At 37.9% G+C, this 27,469-nt stretch overlaps 1 protein-coding gene and 1 long non-coding RNA gene across 2 annotated transcripts in view; one reads left to right on the top strand and one right to left on the bottom strand.

Annotated features, from left to right (window-relative positions):
• Positions 1–1,222: 1,222 nt before the first annotated feature.
• LOC109554582 (organic anion transporter 7) lies at positions 1,223–26,134 on the bottom strand. Its single transcript, XM_019955186.2, has 10 exons — positions 25,552–26,134; positions 24,763–24,866; positions 15,173–15,327; positions 14,902–15,070; positions 13,552–13,675; positions 5,693–5,808; positions 4,810–5,024; positions 3,385–3,493; positions 2,502–2,705; positions 1,223–1,894 (listed from the first exon to the last, which is right to left on the bottom strand). The coding sequence occupies exons 1-10, from the start codon at positions 25,951–25,953 to the stop codon at positions 1,834–1,836; spliced, it is 1,659 nt and encodes a 552-aa protein (XP_019810745.2). The 5' UTR covers positions 25,954–26,134; the 3' UTR covers positions 1,223–1,833.
• Positions 22,365–27,469, top strand: part of LOC139180725 (uncharacterized) — a 35,073-nt gene continuing 29,968 nt past the window's right edge. The window contains exon 1 of the long non-coding RNA XR_011564985.1: positions 22,365–22,461. This is a non-coding gene — a long non-coding RNA (uncharacterized lncRNA). The remainder of the gene's footprint in view (positions 22,462–27,469) is intronic.

The following is a 27,469-nucleotide window of genomic DNA, read 5'->3' as shown; positions in this document are numbered from 1 at the left end:
CTCCTAGAAGCTAGATAGCTCTGGTGTGGAAAACTTATGGAAATAACTTCCCAAAGTAACTGATTTGCAATTTTTCACCAGCCTGGAGGGAATGAGGACTTTAAAATAAATCTTTTTTGATCATATAAAATAAAAATAAGATGCCACACCAGTACACATGGACTAATATCTATCACATGTAGATTAATATCTGCTAATATCTGATTTTTTTTAATTTCCTCTGTGTATCCAAGGTTCTTAGCACACTGTTTAATGACTTACATGCTGAATAAATTATTGCTGAATCAATGAAACATTTTTAAAGCTACTTATAATGACACCATTCTGTTTTACACAAATGCATGGCACATGTTATTTTCTAATTCAACCATCAATTTACAAATTTTCATTTACATTCTTTTGGAAAATAAAAGTTGGTATTTTATTTAGTTTGTATGTCTTTAAATTCCAGTGGTTTTGTACATTTTCATAAATTTATTACTCATAGGGTTTTTTTTCTTTTGAAAAGTATATGTTCTTGCCTTTTGACCATCTAATATTGAATTACATATTCTTTCCATGATTATTAGAATCCCACATATTAATATGTAATCATTTTGAAAATTGTTATTTGGTCTTTTTTCAGTTTATTTTTGATGACTGTACAATATTTTAAAATGTTGCATTATCCTTTTAAAACTTAGAATACAGAAACTGATAAAGAAAGTAAAATATCCTAAAGGTACTTTATCATTTTGGTGAATATTAATATTTTTCTAGATTTATCCCATAAGTTTTTAGAGTTTTGTCCAATAGAGGTTTTAAATGAGTATTTAGTCAAATATACCTATATTTAAACTGCTGGTATTTGTTTTTACTAATCAGAAAATTTTCTTAATCCTGAGATATTGTACCCACATTTTCTATTGAATAATGTGACTTAATTGTTCCATTCATCATTTTAAACATGTGGAGTACTTTTTTAAATTGCTGCTGCTGCTGCTGCATCGCTTCAGTTGTGTCCAACCCTGTGCGACCACATAGACAACAGCCCACCAGGCTCCCCCGTCCCTGGGATTCTCCAGGCAAGAACACTGGAGTGGGTTGCCATTTCCTTCTCCAATGCATGAAAGTAAAAAGTGAAAGTGAAGGCGCTCAGTCATGTCTGACTCTTCGCGACCCCATGGACTGCAGCCCACCAGGCTCCTCCATCCATGGGATTTTCCAGGCAAGAGTACTGGAGTGAGGTAATTATTAGTCATTTATTTCCAAAGTTAGTTAGTGATACTTATTACATAATCATTTATTTCCATCAGTGATTTATGCTGTTCCAGTTTCCAAATTTCAAGTGTTCTACATGCCACAAACCTATTCTGGATGTCTTTTGAGTTGTAAATGCATTTGCATTTCATTTCAGCCTGTACTGCCCCAAATACTTGCACCACCTTCCCTCCATTAACTTCATTTTTTGAATCTTGCCTATTATTAACCTGTAGATAAATTTGTAACTATTTTTCAAGTTGTTCCCCTAATAATTATTCCATCAATGACTGTGCCATTAATTGGAACAGAATCAATGGGTTTTAATGCTGTTCTGTCTCTCTATCCAGAAACATACATGTTTTATTATGATTCCTTTAAAAGCATCATGACTTTCCTCAAACTTCATATTATGATCAGTCATAGGTATTTTGTATGTAGTTACTTAGAACTGCAATTGTAAATGAGGTCCATTTTCCTATTACATGTTTTTATTTATTTGTTTTCCAAATTTTACCAGTATTTGTGAATGACCCCAATTTTTCTTGTTTATCTTGCTCTTTGATTAGCAGATAGTGCCTGGAATGGAATTCCTTAAAATTGTGTCACTTTCATGAAAGTACCTTCTGGCTTTGCTTTTCTTGAGTCTTTTCTCCTAGAGCAAATACAATGAAAACAACAAAAGAACAAGATTAAAAAACATGGAAAAGGCACCTATGCCTTAAATTCTTTAGAGAAAATGGATTGTATTGGTCTGGGACTCCTTCTCCTAAGATATATTGTCATCTTAGAGAGAGGAGGGGCTCCTGCCCTCTCCTTGGTCTCCCTCGGGGACCTGCTTCAGTGACCATGGCAGGTCACAGACCTACATACACCAGTAATCTCAGAGAGCTTACTGCCCTCACTGGGCTGAGGGCTGCCAGGGCCTGAGGGGCGAGAATCTGATGTTTAAGTCTGTGCATGTTTGTAAAACACCTTCAGGGGTTGTTTATGTTACACTAGGGCACCTAATTTTGACTTCTTCATCACTAAACCTACTGGTGCCTACTGGTGCTGGTCTGGGTGGTCCAGGGAGCCTTGGGGAAGTCTGAGGTCACTGTGAGGAGGGATGAGGCTGTAGCTAAAGTGAAGGCACTGACCACCTAGAGAAATCTAGATGTAAGCCTTCCCCTGGGGACAATGACCTTGTATGGTGCCTTGGCCTCCTCAACACAGACCTGTATCACATAGCAACTGTAAGGGACAAGCAGGGGTTTACTCACTCCTTTTCCACTTCCTGGATGGAGTCAGGCAGAGGCTTATTCCTGGTTTCAGGTAGAAGTGGGACAACAAGGCCACCAAGGATGGAGCAGACTCCATAGATGATCCAGGGCAGGTGGGGGGAATACACTGTTAAGATCATCAAGAGGGGAGCCAGGGCTGCCCCAATATTAGAAGCAATTCCCAAGAATCCTGAAGCTGTTACCCTTGGAGTGAAAACAACAATACAAAAATAATCTGGTATAAATTCATACATGTAATATGAGATGTATTATTTTGCTTTGATTATGGGAGACCACATGGGGTTCCTAGGTGGAGTTAGAGGTAAAGAACCTGCCAGTGTAAGGGACTCAGGTTCAATCCCTGAGTTGGGAAGATCCCCTGGAGAAGGGCATGGCAACCCATCAGTATTCTTCCTTGGAGAATCCTGTAGACAGAGCAGCCCGGTGGACTACAGTCCATAGGGTCACAAAGAGTCAGGCATGACTGAAGCAACTTAGCATGCCTGCAGGCATGGGAGACATCAGAGCAGTATTTAGACACATGAAGACTAATGATGTATTTTTACATTTAAAATATACTCTTATTTGCTCACAAATTTTTTCAAGTGCACGTGTTTTTTAAAAAGTCTTTGTCATTTAAAAATACTCTTACCCACAGCACCGTAATGGTTCAGCAGGTTATGGGAGATGATACATTAAAGGGCTTAACATGCCTAACAAAATTGAGATTTTGATTAAAATTTTGGCTCTAATTTTTATTATTAATACTACTATAATCAATGCTTTTGATAATGATTTAGATTAGTTTTCTTCCTTCTGTAAGTCTTAATTAGCTGGGAAAGGTCTGTTTTGACTCTGCTAGAGCTTCCATGAGCTTGTGTACCTGAGAACGGTGGGGGTTAGTTCATTTCCATGGGCAAAAGAACACATGAGAGTCACAGAAGAAACCGCTATTCCCAAAGCTGACACAGCCATACGCAGGGTCTGCATTTCTGGAGAAGAAGATCAGTGAGACTCAGGACATCTGAGCTGAAGAAATCAACATCCCCCAAATTATAAGTGAAAAAGACACAGTTGGAAACATTTGCATGTGTTAAATACATGGTAGAGAAAATGCATGTAATGGAAAATGTGCAGAGACTAATAGCTGAGAAATGTGACTTATCTGTATATTACAGCTTAATGAGAATTTAAAAACCTGAGTATTTGAATCAATTGTATCTGCATATCAGAGATCTTAGAAGTTTCCTAAAGATAGAGGAGGTGACAAAATCAAAATCCCAGAAAAGGTTTGCTTTCATTTATTCTGTCCAGTGTCTCCTCTGTCTTTCATATATAACATAGGACTATCATATGAGCAATTACTGACAGATGTTAAGACTCATCAATATCCTTTAAAACTTGTGTGTTTACACAATATTGACATAGGGCTAGTAATGCAGTAAAGAATCATAAAAGAATGGGGCTCATGTTAATGGATAAGCTAGAAAATTGCCTGATCTAGAATAATATTTTAAGATTCAAGAATAAGGATCTGTTTTAGGGAAAAAATAGACTTTGGAAACCTCTGGAAAGATGTTTCAGACAGTCAGTTTTCTATCCCATTTAAAAAAAAAATCATGAAAGTGTTACAACGTTGGAGTGGGCTCTGTTGAAAGGCAGCACATTTGCATTGAAGCTGATATTCAAGATGGGATCCTGTATAAATGCCACTGCACTGGGAGTTACCTGAAGCATGGTGACCATCTGGCTTCCCCTATTCATTGCATATGGTCATTTAATTTAGTAACATGGATTTTAAGAGAGGCTCTTAACAGCTTAATGCATTTTCCCCTATTCTACACATCTACTATGCTTGAAGGGAAGGGATTAAAAATACCTTGGAGTCAAGATGACAACCTGGAACCAGGTTGAAGTTATGGTGACCTAATTCCGGACACATGAGTGGATACATAGAGTCAGGTAGTAAAGTGTCACTGACACTGTTGTAATAGGAAAGAGACCAGACAGAGGAAGTGGCAGTATTGTGTCCTCATATGAGATACAATTTGATTGGCCAAAGGGTAAGTGATCAATTGCTGTCCCAGGTACCAATTACCAAATACATATCAGATATGATGAAGACAACTAGTTGTCTGAACTGTCTGAACTATTTTGCAGCCACTTAATGGCAGAATCTATCCTAAATCCTCAGACTGGTTTTGGAGAATCCTTAGAACCTAGCCTTCACTTCCTACTGGCTTCAGATTCTGTCTTCAAATACCCGGGGTAAGACATTTTCTTATTTCAACCTATGCTCTTTTCTCACCTTGAGGCACAAATGTGATGGCCAGAATGGAGATTCCAAGAAGAAACAGGAAGAGTGTCTGGCTTACTTGACGGCCCAGGTGATTCAGCGCCCAAAAAGCAACACAATTGGCTGGGAGGTTGACTGCACCAAAAAGAACTTGGAACAGGAAAACATTGCTCCCCATATACTGGAGGTGGAGAATCAGACCAAAAAATGACATGAAGTTTGCAAATCTGTGGTGAACAAAGATGAACAACATTTACCATAAGGTTTGTCTTACAAATGATGATCCAAACTATTAACCAAGCAGCCAGCAGTTGGTTTTAAAGTATAAAAACATGATAGGTTTTAGGAAATATTTCCTTACACAGTGATGATTTTAAAACTATAAGATAGTTATATATTTGGAGCTCCTAATCATTGTTATGTTTTGGAGGAGGATTTGGAGTATTTTTGTGGAAGACACATGATGGAACCTTCCAGGGCTTTAGAGTTTTTCTGTATCTTTATCTGGGTGATGGTTGCATATTTACATATGGAAATATTCATCAGGCTATATATTCTTCTTCATTTTATGGTTTGTAATTTTACCTTAATTAAAATGAAAACAAACAAGTGAAGAGAGTTAAAGCCAACATTGTATCATGAGAATGTCTGAAGTTCTTAGCCTCTGTTTCCAGTGATGAACTTGGTAGGGTGATACGCTAAACAGAACTCTATGTTGTATACCTAGCTCTGGGTGAGTCTTTTCATAACCCTTTGACTATTCAACACAGTAGTTATCATTATGGCTTTCTCTCTGTTTTATCTCAGATCTGTTCCCACCATGTTGCTCTTTTGATAAGGAATAGATTCATGTCGCCACTATTTTAACATCTCTCACGCACTGTGTGAAGCCCACCTTACGAAGGACAGGAGACAGATCCTTTTACGCAGGTTGGGTGTGCGGAACAAGTCAAACACAGAAGATTTGATCTGTGCTGCCTCCAGCTCCTCCTGCATGGCGGATCTCAGGACCTTTAACAACAACAAACTGTTCAGTTGTCATACAGTGGTCGGCATTGTGAGGCCCCCAACAGAGGACAAGATAGACGACTTCCTTTTCTGTCTACTGCAAAATGTAGTCATTGAAAATGTAACGATGGGTGTAAAAGTGATATGAATAGAGAATTGCTGAGTTAAAAGGGACTGAAGGAAATTATGTAGCAACAAAAATATTTAAACACAGGATTTGAGAGGGCTGCAGGGCATTGGAAAGGGATTATATGTCAGATATGCAGATAAGAAAGGGAATCAAATCAGGCTTACTTGGATAATGGTCCAAAGCTCCATTTGTGCCAGATGGGCATGAAAGACCTGGAAACTAAGCTTGGCTATCAGCTGGCTGTCCCTTGCAGAAAAACTTTATCTCAGGGAAAAGAACATTTCCTGAGATTCTTTGTTTTGGTTCTTTGTTCAGTCACTTTTTGGGGAGTTCCTGGCATGTTGTGCCTCCATGAATGAGATGCCTAGAGTTAAATCTGAGGATGAAATCAGGAGAGATCTTGGAGTAGAATGATTTATATTCAGAACTGGTTATAATATGGAGTTACTTAATAGTCCTGCAATATGCTAGGTATATACCTTGAGAAATGTGATTAAATATTTATAAAACTCAATTCACATCAACAGCTCAATGAACATGAATTTGAGAAACTCCAGGAGATAGTGGAGGACAGAGAAGCCTGGAGTGCCACAGTCCATGGAGTTACAAAGAGTTGGACATGACTTAGTGACCAAACAACTACAACAACAAAAAGAACAAGTAGAGGAATCAGAGTAGGAGAAGAGTAGGTGGAGAAAAATAATAGCATTTCTCTCACAAGGATTTCCAGGGCCATACATGAGGCTATAAATGTGTATATGGAATTATATCCAATTTATCTCAGATACCTATTTATTAGTTATTCAAATAATATAGTCTTAATTCTTATCCCACCTCTACAAATGAAAAAATACCATAAAGTCCATTGGAATAATTTCATGAGGAATTCAGAGAAGTGAAAGCCCACCTTAACTGAGTACCTACAAATGCAATAAGATCCTTTCAGTTATAACCTGAGTAGTGAAAATATTGGACTTAGGCTTTTAGAAGAAAGGAGTCAGGATTGCGTCTTGGATGATAATGTAAGTTTAGTTCAGTTCAGTTACTCAGTCGTGTCTGACTCTTTGCAACTCCATGGACTGCAGCAGGTCAGGCTTCCCTGTCCATTACCAACTGCTGAAGCTTGCTCAAAGTCATGTCCATTAAGCTGATGATGCCATCCAACCATCTCATCCTCTGTCAGCCTTTTCTCCTCCTGCTTTTAATCTTTCCCAGGATCAGGGTCTTTTCCAATGGGTCAGTTCTTTGCATCATGTGGCCAAAATATTGGAGTTTCAGTTTCAGCACCAGTCCTTCCAATGAATATTCAGGACTGATTTCCTTTAGGATGGACTGGTTGGATCTCCTTGCAGTCCAAGGGACTCTCAAGAGTCTTATCCAACACCCGGTTCAAAAGCATCAATTCTTTGGCACTCAGCTCCCTTTATAGTCCAACTTTCACATCCATACATGACTGCTGGAAAAACTGTAACTTTGACTGGATGGACCTTTGTTGGCAAAGTGATGTCTCTGCTTTTTAATATGCTGTCTAGCTTGGTCATAGCTTTTCTTCCAAGGAGCAAGTGTCTTTTAATTTCACGGCTATAGTCACCATCTGCGGTGATTTTGGAGCCCAAGAAAATAGTCTGTCACTGCTTCCATTTTTTCCACTTATTTGCCATGAAATGATGGGACCAAATGCCATGATCTTAATTTTCTGAATGTTGAGCTTTAAGCCAAATTTTTCACTCTCCTCTTTCACTTTCATCAAGAGGTTCTTTAGTTCTTCTTCACTTTGTGCCATAAGGGTGGTGTCATCTGCATATCTGAGTCATTGATATTTCTCCCGGCCATCTTGATCCCAGCTTGTGCTTCATCCAGACCGACATTTCACATGATGTACTCTGAATATAAGTTAAATAAGCAGGGTGACAATATACAGCCTTGATGTACTCCCTTCCCAATTTGGAACCAGTCCGTTGTTCCATGTCTGGTTCTAACTGTTGCTCCTTTACCTGCATACAGATTTCTCAAAGGGCAGGTAAGGTGGTTTGGTATTCCCATCTCTTTCAGGATTTTCAACAGTTTGTTGTGGTCCACACAGTCAAAGGTTTTGGCAGTCAATAAAGCAGAAATAGATCTTTTCCTGGAACTCTCTTGCTTTTTCAATGATCCAGCAGATGTTGGCAATTCAATCTCCGGCCTCTTCTAAATATTCATACCACTCATAACACTATCCTGGGTTAAAATGCATGAAACAGCCCCTGTTTGAACCCTTGCCCAGTTGTGTCCTGGAATCAGTGTGAAAATTCATAAAAGCCCTTTGTTAAATTTTTAGATAGTTTGTTAAGCAGTTACCATCCTGTTGGTGGCTTGAAACTGACTATGGTGGTAATATTCACATCACAGAAATTGATCAGCACCACAAATCTGAGACCTATGGCTTTTTTTTCTTCCTGTAACTAAAGTGTTAAACATTTTCCAGCACACCCTGGCTTGACCCCCACTGTAAGTTCTCTGCTATCTGTAAGAGAATCGCTTTACATTTCCTGTTTTTTCAGTCACTCAGTTGTGTCCTACTCTTTGTGACTCCATGGACTGCAGCACTCAAGGTTTCCCTGTCCTTCACCATTTCCCAGAGCTTCTTCAAACTCATGTCCATTGAGTCAGTGATGCCGTCCAACCATTTCATCCTCTGTCGTCCCCTTCTCCTCCTGCCTTCAATCTTTCCCAGCATCAGAGTCTTTTCTAACGAGTCTGCTTTTTGCATCAGATGGCCAAAGTAGTGGAGTTTCAGCTTCAGCATCAGTCCTTCCAATGCGTATTCAGGATTGATTTCCTTTAGGATTGACTGGTTTGATCTCCTTGCAGTCCAAGGGACTCTCAAGAGTCTTTTCCAACACCACAGTTCAAAAACATCAACTGGGTAATGGTGTATGATCTTTTTAATTGTTGAATTTGGTTTTCTAACATCTTGTTGATGATTTTTCAGCTATACTCTTCAGGAACGTTGGCCTATATTTCTTTCTTTTCTTTTCTTATGGTATCTTTGTCTCATTTTGGTGTCAGGATCATATTGGCCTGACAAAATGAATTTAGAAGGTTTTTCCATTTCTAAAGTTTAAGAAAACCATAGACTTTAAATAATGGATGAAAAAAGACATTCCATGAAAATGATAACCAAAATAGAGCAGGGATAGTCACCTTGTATAGATAAAATAGACTTTAATCAAAAACTGTCACAAGAGACCAAGAAGGTAATTTATAATGGCAAAAGGATCAATCTAACACAAATATATGACATATAACCTACAAAGACTGAACTGAGAAGAACTAGAAAGCCTCAATAGATGAATAACTAATAAACAGCATGAGGCAGTAATTAAAAATTCCAGAAATAAAAGCTTAATATTATATAGCATTACAGATGAATTCTACCAAACATTTAAAGAATTAATATGAATCTTCTCAAACTCTTCCAAAAAATAGAAGATAGAAATCCTTCTAAATTAATTTTGTCAGGCCACTATTGTCCTAACAGCAAAGTGAAATAAAGAAACCATAAGGAAAGAAAAGAAAAAAAAAATACAGGCCAACATTCCTGAAGAATATGGTCAAAAAAATAAGCAACAAGATGTTAGCAAACCAAATTTAACAGCATATTAAAAAGATCATACACCATTACCCAGTGGGCTTTATTCCTGGGATGCAAGGATGGTTCAGTACAAGCAAATAAATGTGATACACCAAAGTAGCAGAATGAAGGCTAAAGATCATATGATTCTCACAATAAATGCTGAAAATGCATTTGACAAAATTCAACACACTTCCATGGCAAAAATTCTCAACAAATTAAGTACTGAAGGAACTTCCATTAAAGGCCATGTATGAAAAGCCCACAGCTAATATCATACTCTATAATGAAAAGCTGAAAAATTTTCCTCTAAGATCTGGAACTAGACAAGGATTGCACTTCAGTTCAACATAGAATTGGAAGTTCTGGCCAGAACAATTAGATAAGAAAAAAATAAGGCATCCAAATCAGAAAGAAAGAAGTAAAATGATCTTTTTTTTAGACAACATGATCTTATTTGTAGAAAAACCTAAACACATATCCAAAAAGTTGTTAAAAGTGAACTCAGTTAATTTGCAGGATAAAAATTTAACATATAAAATCAGTTGTATTTCTATACACCAGCCACAAGCTATCTAAAAATAACATTAGGAAGACAGTCTTATTTGCAATATCATCAAAAACAATAAAGCATTTAGGGATAAACTTAACCAAGGAGGTGAAAGACTGGCATATTGAAAACATTGAAGAAAGAAATTAAGGCAGATACAAGAAACTTAAAAGACATCCATGCTCATGGATTAAACAAATTAGTATTGTTAAGATGTCCATACAACACAAAGCAATATGCAGGTTCAATAAATCCCTGTCAAAATCCCATTGACATTCTCTACAGAAATAGAAAAAAAAACACCCTAAAATTCATATGGAAATATAGAAGACCCCCCTGACAGTTAAAGCATTTTTGAACAGAAACAAAGCTGGAAGCATCACATATTCTTGTTTCAAAATATATAACAAAGCCACAGGTATCAAGAGCATGATACTGGCATAAAGACATATAGACCAATAGAACAGAATAGAGAGCCCAGCAATAGACTCATGCATATACAGACAATTGATTTCTGACAGTTGTGCCAAGAATTCACAATGGGGACAAGATTGTCTTTAATAAATGGTGTTTATTAAAATTGGATATCTACATGCAAAAAATGAAATTGGAAATTTACCTTACACTATGCACCTGTGGGTGATTCATGTCAATGTACGGCAAAAGCCACCACAATATTGTAAAGAAGTTATCCTCCAATTAAAATAAAGTAAGTGAAGAAAATAAAAAATCAACTTAAATAGATTAAAGACTAAAAACCTAAAGTATAAAATTGCTAAAGAAAATATAGGAGAGAAGCTTGTTGATATTGGTCTTGGCAATGATTTTTTGGTTCTGACACCAAAAGCACAGATAATAAGCAAAAATAGACAAATGGTACTATATCAAACTGAAAAGCCTTTACACAGCTAGGAAATAATTGACAAAATTAAAAAGCAACTGCAGACTGGAAGCAAATATTTGTGAGCCATGTGTCTTATAGAGGGTTAATATCCAGAATATATAGGAAACTCCTACAACTCAGTAGTGAAAAACCCAAATAATTCAATTAAAGTTCTGTCTAGTCAAAGCTATGGTTTTTCCAGTAGCCATGTATGGATGTGAGAATTGCATTATAAAGAAGGCTGAACAATGAATAACTAATGCTTTAGAAGATGCTGGATATATGGTAAAACCAATACAATATTGTAAAGTTAAAAAATAAAATAAAATAAAATAAAAAAGATGCTGGAGATGACTCTTGATGAGTTCCTTGGACAGTAAGGAGATCAAACTAGTCAAACCTAAAGGAAATCAACCCTAAATTTTCATTGGAAGGACTGATGCTGAAGCTCCAATACGTTGGCCACCTGATGTGAAGAGCCGACTCATTGGAAAAGACCCTGATGCTGGAAAAGATTGAAAGCAGGAGGACAAGGGTACGGCAGAGGATGAGATGGTTGGATGGCATCACCAACTCAATGGGCATGAGTTTGAGCAAACTCCAGGAGATAGTGAAGGACAGGGGAGCCTGGCCTGCTGCAGTCAATGGGCTCGAAAAGAGTTGGACATGACTTTGCAACTGAGTGACAACAAAAAATGGGCATACAAACTGAACAGACCTTTCTGCAAAGACCACATACAAATGGCCAACAGGTACATTAAAAAGTGCTTGACATCACTAATTGTTAGGGAAAGGCAAATCAAAATTATGAGTTACCACTGCACACCAGTTAGAATGGTTATTATAAAAAAAGTAATAAGTATTGGTGAAGATGTGGAGAACAGGGTACCCTTGTACACTGTTGCTGGGAATGTGAAATGCTGTGGCCACTATGGAAACAGTAGGGAGGTTCCTCAAAAAATTGAGACCAAAACTAGCATGTTATCCTGTAATCCTTCTTCTGGATATACATTCAGAGGAATTGAAATCAGGATCTTGAAGAGATATCTGCCCTCATATGTTCATTGGATCATTATTCCCAATAGTTAAGATATGGAAACAAATGTCCATTCATGGATGAATAGAAAAGGAAAGTGCCATCTATATATATGCAAAATGGTATATTATTCAGCAATAAAAGTAAAGAAATTTTGCCATTTGCCACAGTGTGATTAACCTAGAGGATATTATGCTACAAAAAATAAGCCATGTGCAAAAGAACAAATACTACCAGATACCACTTATACAAGGAATCTAAAATAGTCAAACTCAAAGAAGCAGAGAGTTTCTGAATAGTGCTTGCCAGGTGCTGGGGGATGTGAGAAATGGGACAATATTTATCATAGAGTACAAAGTTTAAGTTGAGCAAGATAAATCAATCCTAAAGGAATCTATAGCATTATGTCTAGGGTTATAATACTGTACTGTGCACTCAAAATTTGCTGTGGTGGGAGGTCTTACATTGTGTTATCACAAAAAAAAAAAAATAAAGAAGGATGGAGAAAGTTTTAGGAGATAGTGGATATGTTTATTGTATAAACTGTGGTGATGATATTCAGATGTATACTAACTTGCAAATCCATCAAGTTGTACATTAAATAGGTACAGTTCTTTGTATGTTAAAACCTCAATAAAGTGATTTCAAAAAACTGATCAGATGTGCCAATGAGTGAACTTGCAGAAATGTTTTATTGTTCTTGTTTGACTGTCTAGCCCCTAACCTTCTCTTTTTCCTATTAACAAGGGCAGATGATTTCTCCTTGTCTCTATTAGCATTCTTTCCATTCTCTTATCATTGCTAACAAAAAAAAGTTAATAATGGCCTTCCCTTATAACTCAGTTGATAAAGAATCCACCTGCTGCAGGAGACCCTGGTTCAATTCCTGGGTTGGGAAGATCCTGCTGGAAAAGGGATAGACTACCAACTCCAGTATTCTTGGGCTTCCCCGGTTGCTCAGCTGGTAAAGAATCTGCCTGCAATGTGGAAGACCTGGCTTCAGTCCCTGGGTTGGGAAGATCCCCTGGAGAAAGGCAAGACTATCCACTCCAGAACTCTGGCCTGAAGAATTCCAGGGACTGTACAGTCCGTGGGGTCGCAAAGAGTTGGACACGACTGTTTTTCACTTTCACATGCTCTTTTCTGCATGGTCACTAAGCTGCCCTTCTTCTTGACTTACCATCTTGACAAAAAAAGCCATTGGAATGTTAATTGGAAAGAAATGGATTAGGTTGTGTTTTTTTGTTTGTTTGTTTTTTACTTTCTCTAACACAAAGGGTGATCAATACACAGTCTTTACAATCATACATACTAAGTGCTTTCTGCCTCTGTTGAGTGAAATATCTGTGTCCAGTCCCTTCAGCAGCATCATGCTCTCTCTTAATATTCACTCAAACAATGTGGGCAGCTATTGAAGACGAGGACAATGAGCTAAGTAGACCCCAACCACACCTGTGTTCCCACCCTTTATTCACTTGGACACCGACTAGGGTGTATGTCAGGTCACGTCATCCCAATCCCCTCTCCTGTTCACCTCCATGGTTAGGGCGTCTCCAGCATTCTTCCTTCCATTCCTGTGTGCAGCTTTCTTAAGTTCCTTTAAGCCCTCCTCGGGTCTGTTGGTGATAATCAGCCACCGAGCAGACTCTGCCAGCCACCTGATCAAAGAAGAGAACAGAGGTACAACCAACTCTCATTTCCTCATTTTTTCACATACCTTTTTTTTCCTGAAATACCTCTCCCCTTCCATCTAATGCCTACCTCTTTTTTTGTTACACCAGAAAATATAATGTATATTCTCTCGTACCATAACTAGGGGCTTCCCTGATAGTTCAGTTGATAAAGAACCCACCTGCAATGCAGGACAGCCCGGTTTGATTCCTGGGTTGAGAAGATCCTCTGGATAGACTACCCACTCCAGGATTCTTGGGCTTCCCTTGAGGTTCAGCTGGTAAAGAATCCACCTGCAATTTGGGAGACCTGTGTTCGATCCCTGGGTTGGGAAGATCCCCTGGAGAAGGGAAAGACTATCCACTCCAGTATTCTGGCCTGGAGAAGTCCATGGACTGTATAGTCCATGGAGTCACCAAGAGTCAGACATGACTGAGCGACTTTCACTTTCACCATAACTAGGAAACGCTGAAGATGACCTCTGCATGCAGAAACGTTTACTGCCAGAGTATAGACTTGGAGTCATAGTGTTCCCTTCCTGTGATTCAGAGGGACAGTATCAGTTTTAGCAAATAAAATATTGTGTTTAGTTAAATTTGAATTTAGATTACTAGTGAATACGAGTAAACCTTGAGTACCACTATGTCCCATGCCATATTTTGTGCATACACTAAAAAGTATTTGCTGTTTATTTGAAATTTTAATTTAACGAGACACTGTATTTTTATCAGGTTAGTAAATAAAAATACAGAAAAGTATTGAAAGTGTTAGATTTTAGTTGTGCCCAACTCTTTGCGACCTTTGGACTGTAGCCCTCCAGGCTCCTCTGTCCATGAAATTCTCCAGGCAAAAATATTGGAGTGGGTAGCCATTCCCTTCTCCAGGGGATATTCCTGTTCTAGGGATCAAACCCGGGTCTCTTGCATTGCAGGCAGATTATTCACCATCTGAGCCACCAGGTAATCACTCAGGCTCCATTCAGTATTGGGGGTTACTATATAAAAATTTCGTGTTTTATCTAAAATTCACATTTACCTGAATGTCCTTGATATTATCTTGTAACACTAACTGTTCTACTTCTTTAATTGTACACAGGGCACAGATTAGTTAAGCATGTGTTCAAATATTGACTAAGACCAATCAGAATTCTTGCATCCTAACTCCATGTACCTTGCATCTAGGGTCTTCTCAGATAAAGAAAGAAATTTTATACCTTGAGGAAAGAAATAAGACAAATAATGGTACAGAAAACACCAGCTGAAGGGTGTGCCAGTCTCGAATGGCAAAAGCGAGTCCTCCCAGGATGATCTGGCCCAAGCAAGCAGCACAGATCGACAGGGTCATTCCCATGACTTGGAATCGGGGCACTGTCCATTCTACAACTGAAAGAAAACACAAGCAGGATCTTGACTTCAGACAAAGTTAGAATTCAAAAGTCAAATTGAAGGCTTGGAAAATGTCAAAGACCCAAAGTTTTGACTTACTAAGAACAGTACAATTTGTCAGGATGCTCATGGTAGAAAACCCAGCCAAGAAGCGTAGCGAGCAGTAAATGAGGTAGGTGGGAGCAAAGGCTGCACTGGTGTCAGTAATGGCAAGCTGGAGCAAACAGCATCTGAAAATTAACCTCCTCCCAAACCTGAGAAATGGAAACAGGTTAGATACAGTAGTAGTAACAACAGTATAGTAGAAATGAAAAAAAAAAAAAAAGAATACACACTTTGAAACTTAGGGGATGTTTTCTAATTTTATTCTTATTATTTTCTTTTTTAAAATTTTCTGTTTTTCTTCCTCCTACCTTGTTTTTTTTTAATTAAATGTATTTATTTTAATTGGAGGCTAATTACTTTACAATATTGTGGTGGTTTTTGCCATACATTGACATGAATCAGCCATGGATGTACATGTGTCTCACCATCCTGAACCCCCCTCCCACCTCCCTCCCCACCCCATCTCTCTGGGTTGCCCCAGAGCACCAGCTTTGAGTGCCCTGCTTCATGCATCAAACACACTGGTCATCTATTTTACATATGGTAATATACATATTTCAATGCTATTCTCTCAAATTATCCCACCTTTGTCTTCTCCCACAGAGTCCAAAAGTCTGTTCTTTATATCTGTGTCTCTTTTGCAGTCTTGTATATAGGGTCGTCATTACCATCTTTTTAAATTCCATATATATGTGTTAATATACTGTATTGGTGTTTCTCCTTCTGGCTTACTTCACTCTGAATAATAGGCTCCAGTTTCATCCACCTCAATAGAACTGACTCAAATGTGTTCTTTTTTATAGCTGAGTAATATTCCATTGAGTATATGTACCATAACTTCCTTATCCATTCGTCTGCTGATGGACATCTAGGTTGCTTCCATGTCCTAGCTTTGTAAACAGTGCTGCAATGAAATTTTGTTGAGATATAATTGAAATACAGCACTGGACAAGTTTAAGGTATACAGGATAATGATTTGCCTCATGTCATGAAATGATTATCACAATAAATTTAGTGAACATTCATCATCCCCTATAGATGCAAATTTAAAGAAAGGGAAAATTTTTTTTTCTGTGTGATGAGAACTCAGGATTTATTGTCTTAACAGCTTTCATATATAACATGAAGCCATGTTAATTATATTCATCATGTTATACATTGCATCCCTAGTACTTATAACTGAAAGTTTCTACCTTTTGACTGCTTTCATCCAATTTCCCCTCTTCTCATGTCTGCCTCTGGTAATAAAGCTTTCTGTGAGTTTGTTTGCTTTTGGAGCCTAACTGACCTACAATACTAGGTCAGTTCCTATTACACAACATAGTGATTCAGTATTTCTATACATATCAAAATGATCACCATGGTAAGACAAGCTTGTCTCCATACAAAGATATTACATAGTTAATGACTGTACTCCCCACACTGTACATTTCATATCCTTGGCTCATTTATTGCACACCTGGAAGTTTAAACCTCTTAGTCTCCCTCATCATTCCCCCCCCCCCACATCCCTGTCCCTCTAGAACCACCTGATTGTTCTCTTTATCCATAACTGTTTCTGTTTTGTTCATCGTTTTCTTTTTATATTCTACATATTAGTGAAGTTGGCATTTGTCTTTGTCTGAATTGTTTCTTCATCCATGTTGTCACAAATGGAAAGATATCATTCTTTTTTATGGCTGGCAATAATCCATTTTAGGGCTTCCCAGGTGGCACAGTGGTAAAGAATCTGCCTGCCAATGCAGGAGCTGCAAGAGATGTGGGTTTGATTCCTGGGTTGGGAAGATCTCCTGGAGCAGGAAATGGTAACCCATTCCAGTATTAGTACCTGGAAAATTCCATGGACAGAGGCCTGGAGAGCTACAGTCCAAGGGTTTGCAAAGAGTCAGACATGTTTTCTCAATACTGGTTCCTGAGGAGGGCCATCTATTTCCATTGTATATTCTTTAATTGCCCATAGACATGTGATGAGTTTGTTTCTGGGCTTTCTATTGGGTCCTATTGATCTGTGTGTCTGGTTTTGAGCTCGTATAAAACTTTGATTACTGTACCTTTGTAGTGTAGTTTGTTTTATTTATTTATTATTATTATTATTTTTTACTTTACAATATTGTATTGGTTTTGTCATGCATCAACATGGTCCACCATGGGTGTACACGTGTAGTGTAGTTTGAAATCAGAAAGCATGACACTCCAGCTTTGCTCTTCTTTCTCAGGATTGCTTTGGCTGTTGGGGGGTCTTTCATGCTTCCATATAAGTTTTAGAATTATTTATTCTAGTTCTGTGAGAAATAACTTTGGTAATTTGATAGGGAGTGCATTGATTTTGGGCATCACCTTGGGCAGTATGTTCATTTTAGCAATATTTATTCTCTAATCCTTGAGGACAGTTTATCTTTCCTCTTTTGTGGTTGTTTTCCGTTTCTTTCATCAATGACTAATAGTTTTCCAAGTACAGATATTGTACCCCTTCATTTGGACTTATTCTTAGGATTTTTATTCTTTTTGATGCAACTGTAAATGGGATTGTTTTCTTAATTTTTCTTTCTGATTGTTAGTATACAGAAATATAACAGATTTCTGTAAATTAATTTTATATCCTGCTGGTCCTGCTGCTGCTAAGTCGCTTCAGTTATTTCCGACTCTGTGTGACCCCATAGATGGCAGCCCAGCAGGCTCCCCCGTCCCTGGGATTCTCCAAGCAAGAACATTGGAGTGGGTTTGCCATTTCCTTCTCCAATGCATGAAAGTGAAAAGTGAAAGTGAAGTCACTCAGTCGTGTCCAACTCTTCGCGACCCCATGGACTGCAGCTTACCAGGCTCCTCCGTCCATGGGATTTTCCAGGCAAGAGTACTGGAGAGGGATGCCATTGCCTTCTCCTTATATCCTGCAACTTTGCCAAATTCATTGATGGGTTCTAGTAGCTTTTTGGTAGCATCTTTAGGATTTTCTGTTTATGGTGTCATATTATTTAAAAACAGTGACAGTTTTACTTCTTCCTTTACAATTTGGATTCCTTTTCTTTCTTTTTTTTTTTTAATTTGATTGTTGTGGCTAGGACTTCCAGTACTATGTAAATAAAAGTGAATAAAAGAGGTGAGGGAGGGTGTCCTTGTCTTGATCCTGATATTACTGGAAATGCTATCAATTTTCCACCATTGAGTATGATGTTAGTTAACTGTGGGCTTGTCACATATGGCCTTTAGTGTGTTGAGACATGTAACTTCTTTGTTGAGAGCTTTTATCATAAATAAATGTTGGATTTTTTCAAGGTTTTTCTGCATCTATCAAGATGATAATATGATTTTTATTCTTCAGTTTGTTAATGTGTTTTATTACACTGATTGATTTGCAGATACTGAACCACTGTTGCATCCCTACCCTGGGATAAATTCCACTTGACCATGGTGTATGATCCTTTTAATGTATTATTGATTTTTTTGCTCTGATATTTATTTTTTTCCTTCTGCTAACTCTGGGTTTTGTTTGTTCTTCTTTTTAGTTCTTGAGGTGTAAGGTTTGGTTATTATTTGAGATTTTTCTTGTTTTCTGAGGTAGACTTGTATAAATTTCCTCTTGGTACTGCTTTCGCTGATTTCCATAGATTTTGGATTGCTGTGTTTTCAGTTTCACTTGTCTCTAGGTATTTTTTTTTAATTTCTTCTTTGATTTACTCAGTGAACCATTAGTTATTTAGCGGCCTTTGTTTAACCTCCATATCCTTGTGTTTTTGGCAGTTTTTTTTTCTTATAGTGGATTTCCAGTCTCATAGTATTGTGGTCACAAAAGATGCCTGATAGGATTTCAATTTTTTTAAATTTACTATTACTGGTTTTGTGACCTCTCATATGACTTATCCTGGATAATGTTACATGTGTACTTGAAAATAATGTGTATTCTGTTTTTTGATGAGCTAATCTATATATACATACGTATATATATATATACATATGTATATATATATATATACATATGTGTATATATATTAAGACCATCTGGTTTAATGTGCCATTTAATGCTGCTACTGATTTTCTGTCTGGATGATCTCTCCATTGGTATAATCAAGGTGCCGAAGTCCCCTATTATTATTGTGTCATGTCAATTTCTCCCTTTATGTCTGTTAATATTTGCTTTACGTATTTAGGTGCTCCTAATTTGGTGTTTTTTAAAGAACTTAATTTTTTAGAGGAGTTTAGGTTGACTGCAACAATGAAAGGAAAATACAGAGATTTCTCAATATACCCTGCCCCTACTCATGCAGTGTCCCTACCTGTTTGCACCAATAGACATATTTGATGCAACTAATGAACCTACAGTGATATGTCATTATTTTCCAAGGTTCATTAGGAATACATTAAGATGCACTCTTGCTATTGTACATTCTATGGGTTTTGACAAATGTAATGACATGTGCCCACTGTTACAGTGTCATAAAGAGTAGTTTCACTGCCCTAAAATACCTCTGTGTTCTGCCTATTCTTTTATTTTCCTCCTGTGTGTGCTGTGTGCTTGGTTGCTCAGTCGTGTCTGACTGTAGCCTGCCAGGCTCCTCTGTTCATGGGGATTCTCCAGGCAAGAATAATGGAGTGGGTTGCCATGCCTTCCTCCAGTGGATCTTCCCAACCCAGGGATCGAGCTCAGGTCTCCCACATTGCAGGCGGACTCTTTACCATTTGAGCCACCAGGGAAGCCCTATTTTCCTCCTATCTACCACTTATCATTTTGCTGTTTCCATAGTTTTATCTTTTCCAGAATGTTATGTAGTTGGAATCATACAGTATATAGACTTTCCAGATTAGGTTCTTTCACTTTGCAGTATATATCTAAAGTTCTTCCATATCTTTTCATGGCTTGATAGTTCATTTCCTTTTAGCATTGAATAAGATCCTATGGCTTGATGTACCACAATTTGCTAAAATAAATGCATTTATCCATGCTTTCATCTTCTAAGTTTTGGCTTAGGAGATATGAATAAGGCTGCTATGAACATCCCTGGGTAGGTTTTGTGTGGACATAACTTTTCAGCTCCTTGGTAATTACCAAGGAGTATGATTCCTAGATTATTTGGCAAGAATGTGCTCAATTTTGTAAGAAACTGTCAACATGTTTTCAAAAGTGGCTATATTATTTTACATTCCCATCAGCAATGAATAAGAGAGAGTGCCTGCTGCTCTACATCTTTGCATTTGATGTGTATCTATCTATCTATCTATCTGTATAATAGGTATGTAGTAGTATATCATTGTTTTAGTTTGTATTTCCCTAAAGATATATGCTGTGGAGCATCTTTTCATATGTTTATTTGCCATCTGTACAACTTCTGTGGAGATGTCATTCAAATTTTCTGACTATATTTTTTTTAATTTAAATTCATTTATTTTAATTGGAGGCTAATTACTTTACAATATTGTATTGGTTTTCCATACATCAACATGAATCCACCACGGGTGTACACATGTTCCCCATCCTGAATCCGCCTCTCTCCTCCTTCCCCGTACCATCCCTCTGGGTCATCCTAGTGCACCAGCCCCAAGCATCCTGTATCCTGCATCAAACCCGGACTGGCGATTCGTTTCTTATATGATATTATACATGTTTCAATGCCATTCTCCCAAATCATCCCACCCTTTCCCTCTCCCACAGAGTCCATAAGACTGTTCTATACATCAGTGTCTCTTTTGCTGTCTCGCAAACAGGGTTATCATTACCGTCTTTCTAAATTCCATATATATGTGTTAGTATACTGTATTGGTGTTTTTCTTTCTGGCTTACTTCACTCTGTATAATAGGCTACAGTTTCACCCACCTCATTAGAACTGATTCAAATGTATTCTTTTTCATGGCTGAGTAATACTCCATTGTGTATATGTACCACCACTTTCTTATCCATTCATCTGCTGATGGACATCTAGGTTGCTTCCAGGTCCTGGCTATTATAAACAGTGCTGCAATGAACATTGGGGTACACGTGTCTTTTTCAATTCTGGCTTCCTTGGTGTGTATGCCCAGCAGTGGGATTGCTGAGTCATAAGGCAGTTCTATTTCCAGTTTTTTAAGGAATCTCCACACTGTTCTCCATAGTGGCTGTACTAGTTTGCATTCCCAACAACAGTGTAAGAGGGTTCCCTTTTCTCCACACCCTCTCCAGCATTTATTGCTTGTAGACTTTTGGATTGCAGCCATTCTGACTGGTGTGAAATGGTACCTCATTGTGATTTTGATTTGCATTTCTCTGATAGTGAGTGATGTTGAGCATCTTTTCATGTGTTTGTTAGCTATCTGTATGTCTTCTTTGGAGAAATGTCTATTTAGTTCTTTGGCCTCTTTTTTGATTGGGTCATTTATTTGTCTGGAATTGAACTGCAGGAGTTGCTTGTATATTTTTGAGATTAGTTGTTTGTCAGTTGCTTCATTTGCTATTATTTTCTCCCATTCTGAAGGCTGTCTTTTCACCTTGCTTATAGTTTCTTTTGTTGTGCAGAAGCTTTTAATTTTAATTAGGTCCCATTTGTTTATTTTTGCTTTTATTTCCAATATTCTGGGAGGTGGGTCATATTTTAATTAGAACGTTCATTTTTCTTTTTTTAAGAGTTCTTTGTTTACATATGGCTATGGCTGATCATGTTGATATACGGCAGAAATCAACACACTGTTGTAAAGCAACTATCCTCCAATTAAAAACAGATAAATAAATTTCAAAGAGTTCTTTGTGTATTTTGGTTAACTATTCTTTTTCAGGTGTCTTTTGCAAGTATATTTTCCCAGTTTGTGGTTTGTCTTCTCATTCTTTTCGTTATACTTCTTTTTGTGCTGTGTGTGCTAAGTCACTCAGTCATGTCTGACTCTTTGCGATCCCATGGACTGTAGCCCTCCAGATTCCTCTGTCCATGGGGATTCTGTAGGCAAGAATACTGGAGTGGGTTGCCATGCCCTTCTCTAAGGGATCTTCCCAACCCAGGGATTGAACCCAGGTCTCCCACACTGCAGGTGGTTCTTTACCATCTGAGCCACTAGGGAAGCCTCATATTTCTTTTTAGTTGTAGTATAATACATAAAATATGATTGGCTATTTTAACCACTTTTGATTACATAGGTCACTCACTGGTATTACATTCATGATGTTAGGCAACCATCATCACTCTCTACTGCCAAAACTTTTCAAAATCCTCAGTAGAAACTTTGTACCCATTAAGCAATAACTCCTCATTCCTTTTTCTTCCCAGCTTCTGGTATCTCTAATCTGCATTTTTCTTCATGAATTTTCCTAGTCTATATATTTTAGGTAAGTGGGATCATAAGCATTTGTTATATTTTGTCTGTCATTTTAGTTTACATGTTTTCATGGTCCTACAAGTTTTAGGATGATATACAGAACTTTATTTCTTTTTATGGCTGTACATATCACATTTTACCCATTTATCTGTTGATGGATATGTGTAGTTTTCACCTTTTGGCTATTGTGAATAATGTTGCAATGACATTGTTTTATAAGCTATTTGAGTCCTTGTTTTCAACTCTTCTGATTTTATACTTAGCAATGAAATTGTTAGGTCATGTGGTTTCTCTAAATTTAATTTTTTGAAGACGCCAAAAGTATTTGTCATAGTGGTGGTACCAATTCACCTCCCCATCAACAATGTACAAGATTCCAGTTTTTCTACATCCTTGTGAAAGCATGCTATTTTCCATTTTTTTGGATTATAGCAATCCTAGTACATGTGAAGTGGCATTTTATTGTGTTTTGACTTATAGTTTTAAAATGACATCATGTTGAGCATCTTTTTATATGCTTATGCCCTATATATATAACTTTATAAAAGAAATGTATATTCAAGACTTTTGCTCATTTAAAAATTGAGTTCTTTGTCTTTTTGTTGTTGAGTTGTAAGATATATAGTCTTATCCAGTTTTTATATAGTCTGGATATTAAACCCTATTCCATTGGTCTATTCACCTATCTTTATTCTTTATATATGATTTACAAATATTTTCTCCCATTAGACACATTATCTTTTCACTTTATGGATAATACCCTTTGATGTGCTGAAGTTTTTCATTTTGATGAAAGCCCACCTATTTATATCTTCTTTTGTTACTCACACTTTTAATGTTATATCTAAGAATCCATTGCCAAAGTCAAGAAGATTTACCCCTGTTTTCTTCTAAGAGTTTTATGGTTTTAGCTCTTTTATTAAAGTTGCGAATCCATTTTGTGTTAATATTTGCTTGGTTTTAGGTTTACTTGCATCTTTTGCTGTATGTCTAATTGGCACTGCTCTGTTTGTTAAACAGGGCATATTTTACCCATTAAATGGGCTTGAAACTTTTTCAAAAATCAGTCAGCATAGATATATTGTTTAATTTTTATTTCTGCAAGGTAAACAGTTCTGTGTAATTGAGCTGTTAGAAATGAACACTCCGACTCTGAACACTTTTATACACTATGTATAATCTAACAGTTCTGTATTACTGAATGGATCAATGGAATAGGGCTTCATATCCAGACTTCCCTTGTGGCTCAGCTGGTAATGAATCTGCCCGCCATGTGGGAGACCTGGGTTCAATCCCTGGGTTGGGAAGATCCCCTGGAGAAGGGAAAGTCTACCCACTCCAGTATTCTGGCCTGGAGAATTCCATGGATTACACAGTCCATGGGGCCGCAAAGAGTCAGACATAACTGAGCGACTTTCACTTTCACATGTGTTACAGAACTGTTAGAAATGAACACTGTGACTCTGAACACTTTTATAAGGTACCTTTTTAAATAAGGTATCTTACCTTTAAAAAAAAAAAAAGATCATACACTCAGAATTCATTATTTTCAGCTGAGATAATAGATGACATTATGCTAGTAGATGGTAAGGAGCACCTTAATTCCCCATACCCTTTAGAGAAGACAGACTTGGGTGGTTGGTGGAATTGGTTGGGTTGTCTAATTCAGAAGTGTACTGTCAGGCACAGGATACTTCCATTTCTAAGACCACAAGTTGTGATAGAAGTTGTCATTAGATTAATTCCCCTACAAGGTTGAAATTTTTATGTTTACTGTAGTGTTTTAGAAAAATAAAAATCAAGGCCACTGAAATACTTTTTTATACACCACCAAGATACATTGCTATGTATAACACAGGTTTCATAGGAATGTCTACCAGCATATTTGAGAAATAAGGACATGATAACCATACTCTAAAAATCCACAAGCATGCAGATAAGAGACGTTAGGAGGGACTGAACACAGGTTGAATCTCATGACGTGAAACGTGTTCCTCTCTGTTCCCATAGGCACCTATTTTCTTAATCTTTATAAGCTACGATGTGGCACCTCTGCTCCAAACCTCATCCTAAAACTGCTCCCATGTCTGATGGAGATGTTGTTTCTGTATCCCATACGCAATGCTCACAGCTGATAAAGTAGCACTTACCACACTGATAGCAATTCTCCATTTGTTTGTGTTTCTAGATCCCTGGGGACTAAGGAAGCCCCAGGACAGTGTAATTTGCAATAAATGTTTCTTAATGGAAGAATACTTATGAGTTCTTGAAAATACCTGAGTAAAGACAGCTGTGATTCAGAGACACTCACCTGTCTGATAAATGGCCATATACGATGCTTCCCACCAGCATTCCAGCCATGAATAAGAATTTGGCCATTGATTTTAGTGACTGAGATTCACATACCAGGTCCCACTGGAAGAGAAAGAAAGCAGCAAAGGAGAGCTCCACGATTTATAACCTCTCAGTGGAAACCTGATTGAAGCAGTTTAAACAATTCACATGGTTGTTTATTTTATCCCCTTTTCCCTCTCCAGCTTCCTTTTTTACATTAGCTGATTTTTACTATTCAAGTCTCAGCTTAAATATAACTTCTTTTAGGAAGCCTTCTCTAAAGCTGTTAGATTTAACAATGCCTTGTTTTGTTCCATATTAAGTGGTCCTCAATCTTGGCCATAGTGTGCAATATTTGAGGGCCTTAAAAAGTTTCCTGATGCCAGAATTTCATCACAGGTCTTCTTATATGGCTGCTTTAGGATACAGTGCTTGGAGGTTTCCATCAATATCTCTGATATTTCTAATTTACGAGCAAGGCTGAACATTAATGATCTTTTAAACACATCACATAAATTACTTTCTTAACCTTTGGTCTTTCTAACAATAAAAGCCATATAATAGCAAGGTCACATCTGTTTTTGAGTTCATTAAACTTATTAAATATATAGGTGTTTGGCATTCAATAAAGAAGTAATTAATATTTGCTTAAAGATTGAAGAATGAGCACCTAATAGTGACTAAAAAGGCTAGAAACTTATTCGTTACTCAGTTACCCTTAAAGACTCAGACCATATACTCACAAGACATAAATGAGGCCTCTTACCTCAGTCACGATAGTGGAGGTGAAGATGCTTTGGTCATATACCCAGCCGTCCACACAGGACTCTGTGTCCAGGTCAGTTATGTTGGGGAAGGTCCTGTTAAGGTTAAGGAGCTGCCACTGGGGGCGGCTGAAGCGACGACACTTCTCTGGCCTCAGGTTTGAGTCCAGTGGGATGGAGATTCTCAGGAGGGCATCAGGGCTGAGGGTCCCAGTGGCATTAGCAGAGTCAGTATTATTGTTGAGAATGTGGACCCAACATTGATGACCAGGGACAGCTGCAGTGAAGTTCTCCAATAGAATATGAGGGTAGGTGATGAGGCTGGAGATACAAAGCAAAAGCATCTGAAGGATCTGGAATCGCCCCAGGCCTCCAACTTGATCCAGGAGGTCCTGAAAGGCCATCGAGGCTGAGCAGTGATCCCCAAGAGGAAGCAAAATGACTATTTAGAGGAGTTCAAAGAGAGGAAAACTTTCACTATGTCACACACTAAGTGTGTATTGATCCTGATCTCAATGTTAGCTCAGTGGGTCCTGGGTCACCTCCACAGCAAGGGCATGGAAGCCAGTTCCCCAGCTTGTTTGGGGATCAGGTTGGTAACTGTTTTCTTTAACGTCACAGAGAAATACTTTGCTGAGATGCTTCCAGTAATTGACAAAACTGTTTAAAGGTCTACTCTGTGAAAATTCTTTTTGTCAGCAGTGCCCCAAAGTGGCATTGGACTTTGAGCTCCACATCTGTAAATAAAATAAAATAAACCTGCTGCATGGTTTGCAGTCTGTTTCAGAACATGTCATTTGTCAGACTTGAAAGTGAAATGTTTTTTTATTTTTCTGTAAAAAGTACTGAAAGTAGGTGTTTTGCTTGTTTTTTTTTTAATTATTATTATTTTTTTTTACTTTACAATATTGTATTGGTTTTGCCATACATTGACATGAATCCACCATGGGCGTACACATGTTCCCCATCCTGAAGCCCCCTCCCACCTCCCTCCCCATACCGTCCCTCTGGGTCATCCCAGTGCACCAGCCCCAAGCATCCTGTATCCTGCATCGAACTTGGACTGGTGATTCATTTCTTATATGATATTATACATGTTTCAGTGCCATTCTCCCAATTCATCCCACCCTCTCCCTCTCCCACAGAGTCCAAGACTGTTCTATACATCTGTGTCTCTTTTGCTGTCTCGCATACAGGGTTATCATTACCATCTTTCTAAATTCCATATATATGCATTAGTATACTGTATGATGTTTTTCTTTCTGGCTTACTTCACTCTGTATAATAGGCTCCAGTTTCATCCACCTCATTAGAACTGATTCAAATGTATTCTTTTTAATGGCTGAGTACTACTCCATTGTATATATGTACCACAGCTTTCTTATCCATTCGTCTGCTGATGGACATCTAGGTTGCTTCCATGTCCTGGATATATCAGAGATGGGGAAATAGACCAGTCCTCAAAGCTGGTAACTAAGAGCCCAAACAGAGGGAGTGACCCTACTGTGTCCTCACCTGGGGTATAATTGCAAGGCTGCACCCCTCTATGTTATTAGCATTGTGAATGGACAAAAGGCAAGTGAATATCAACTGTCCTAGAGGAAGCGTGAGGATGAAATGGTACCAGTTTACAGATATTTTAGGATATGATGAAGATAAATATATGTCTCAGCTGCCCCTTACTGACCTTTGGCTCTACCCCCAACAACTTACTAGCAGAATTTCTCATCAGTTTGGCTTGTGGGAATACTTAGCCCTTAATTAGGACCTCTCTTTTCTACTGGCTTCAGATAAGTGTGACCAATATAACCTCTGAAGGATGAGAAAAAGACACTTTCTTTCCCCAGAGTCCAGTCTTCTTTAACGTTGGGGTACAAAGGTGTTGGGCAAAAGGATAAGTCCCACCAGGAACATGAACAG

The sequence above is a fragment of the Bos indicus genome, chromosome 29 (genome assembly GCF_029378745.1).
Source record: "Bos indicus isolate NIAB-ARS_2022 breed Sahiwal x Tharparkar chromosome 29, NIAB-ARS_B.indTharparkar_mat_pri_1.0, whole genome shotgun sequence".
Classification (NCBI taxonomy): Eukaryota; Metazoa; Chordata; class Mammalia; order Artiodactyla; family Bovidae; genus Bos; species Bos indicus.
Note: the sequence above shows the minus strand (reverse complement) of the source record. Positions and strands in the feature narration are given on the sequence as shown.

Coding starts and splice junctions, on each gene's coding strand:
- LOC109554582 (XM_019955186.2), bottom strand. CDS start 25,953: ATGGCCTTTCAGGACCTCCTGGATCAAGTTGGAGGCCTGGGGCGATTC. Junction 15,071..15,172: donor GACAAATTGTACTGTTCTTA/GTAAGTCAAAAC, acceptor GTTTTCTTTCAG/TTGTAGAATGGACAGTGCCC. Junction 5,025..5,692: donor TGTCTCCTGTCCTTCGTAAG/GTGGGCTTCACA, acceptor TGTTCACCACAG/ATTTGCAAACTTCATGTCAT.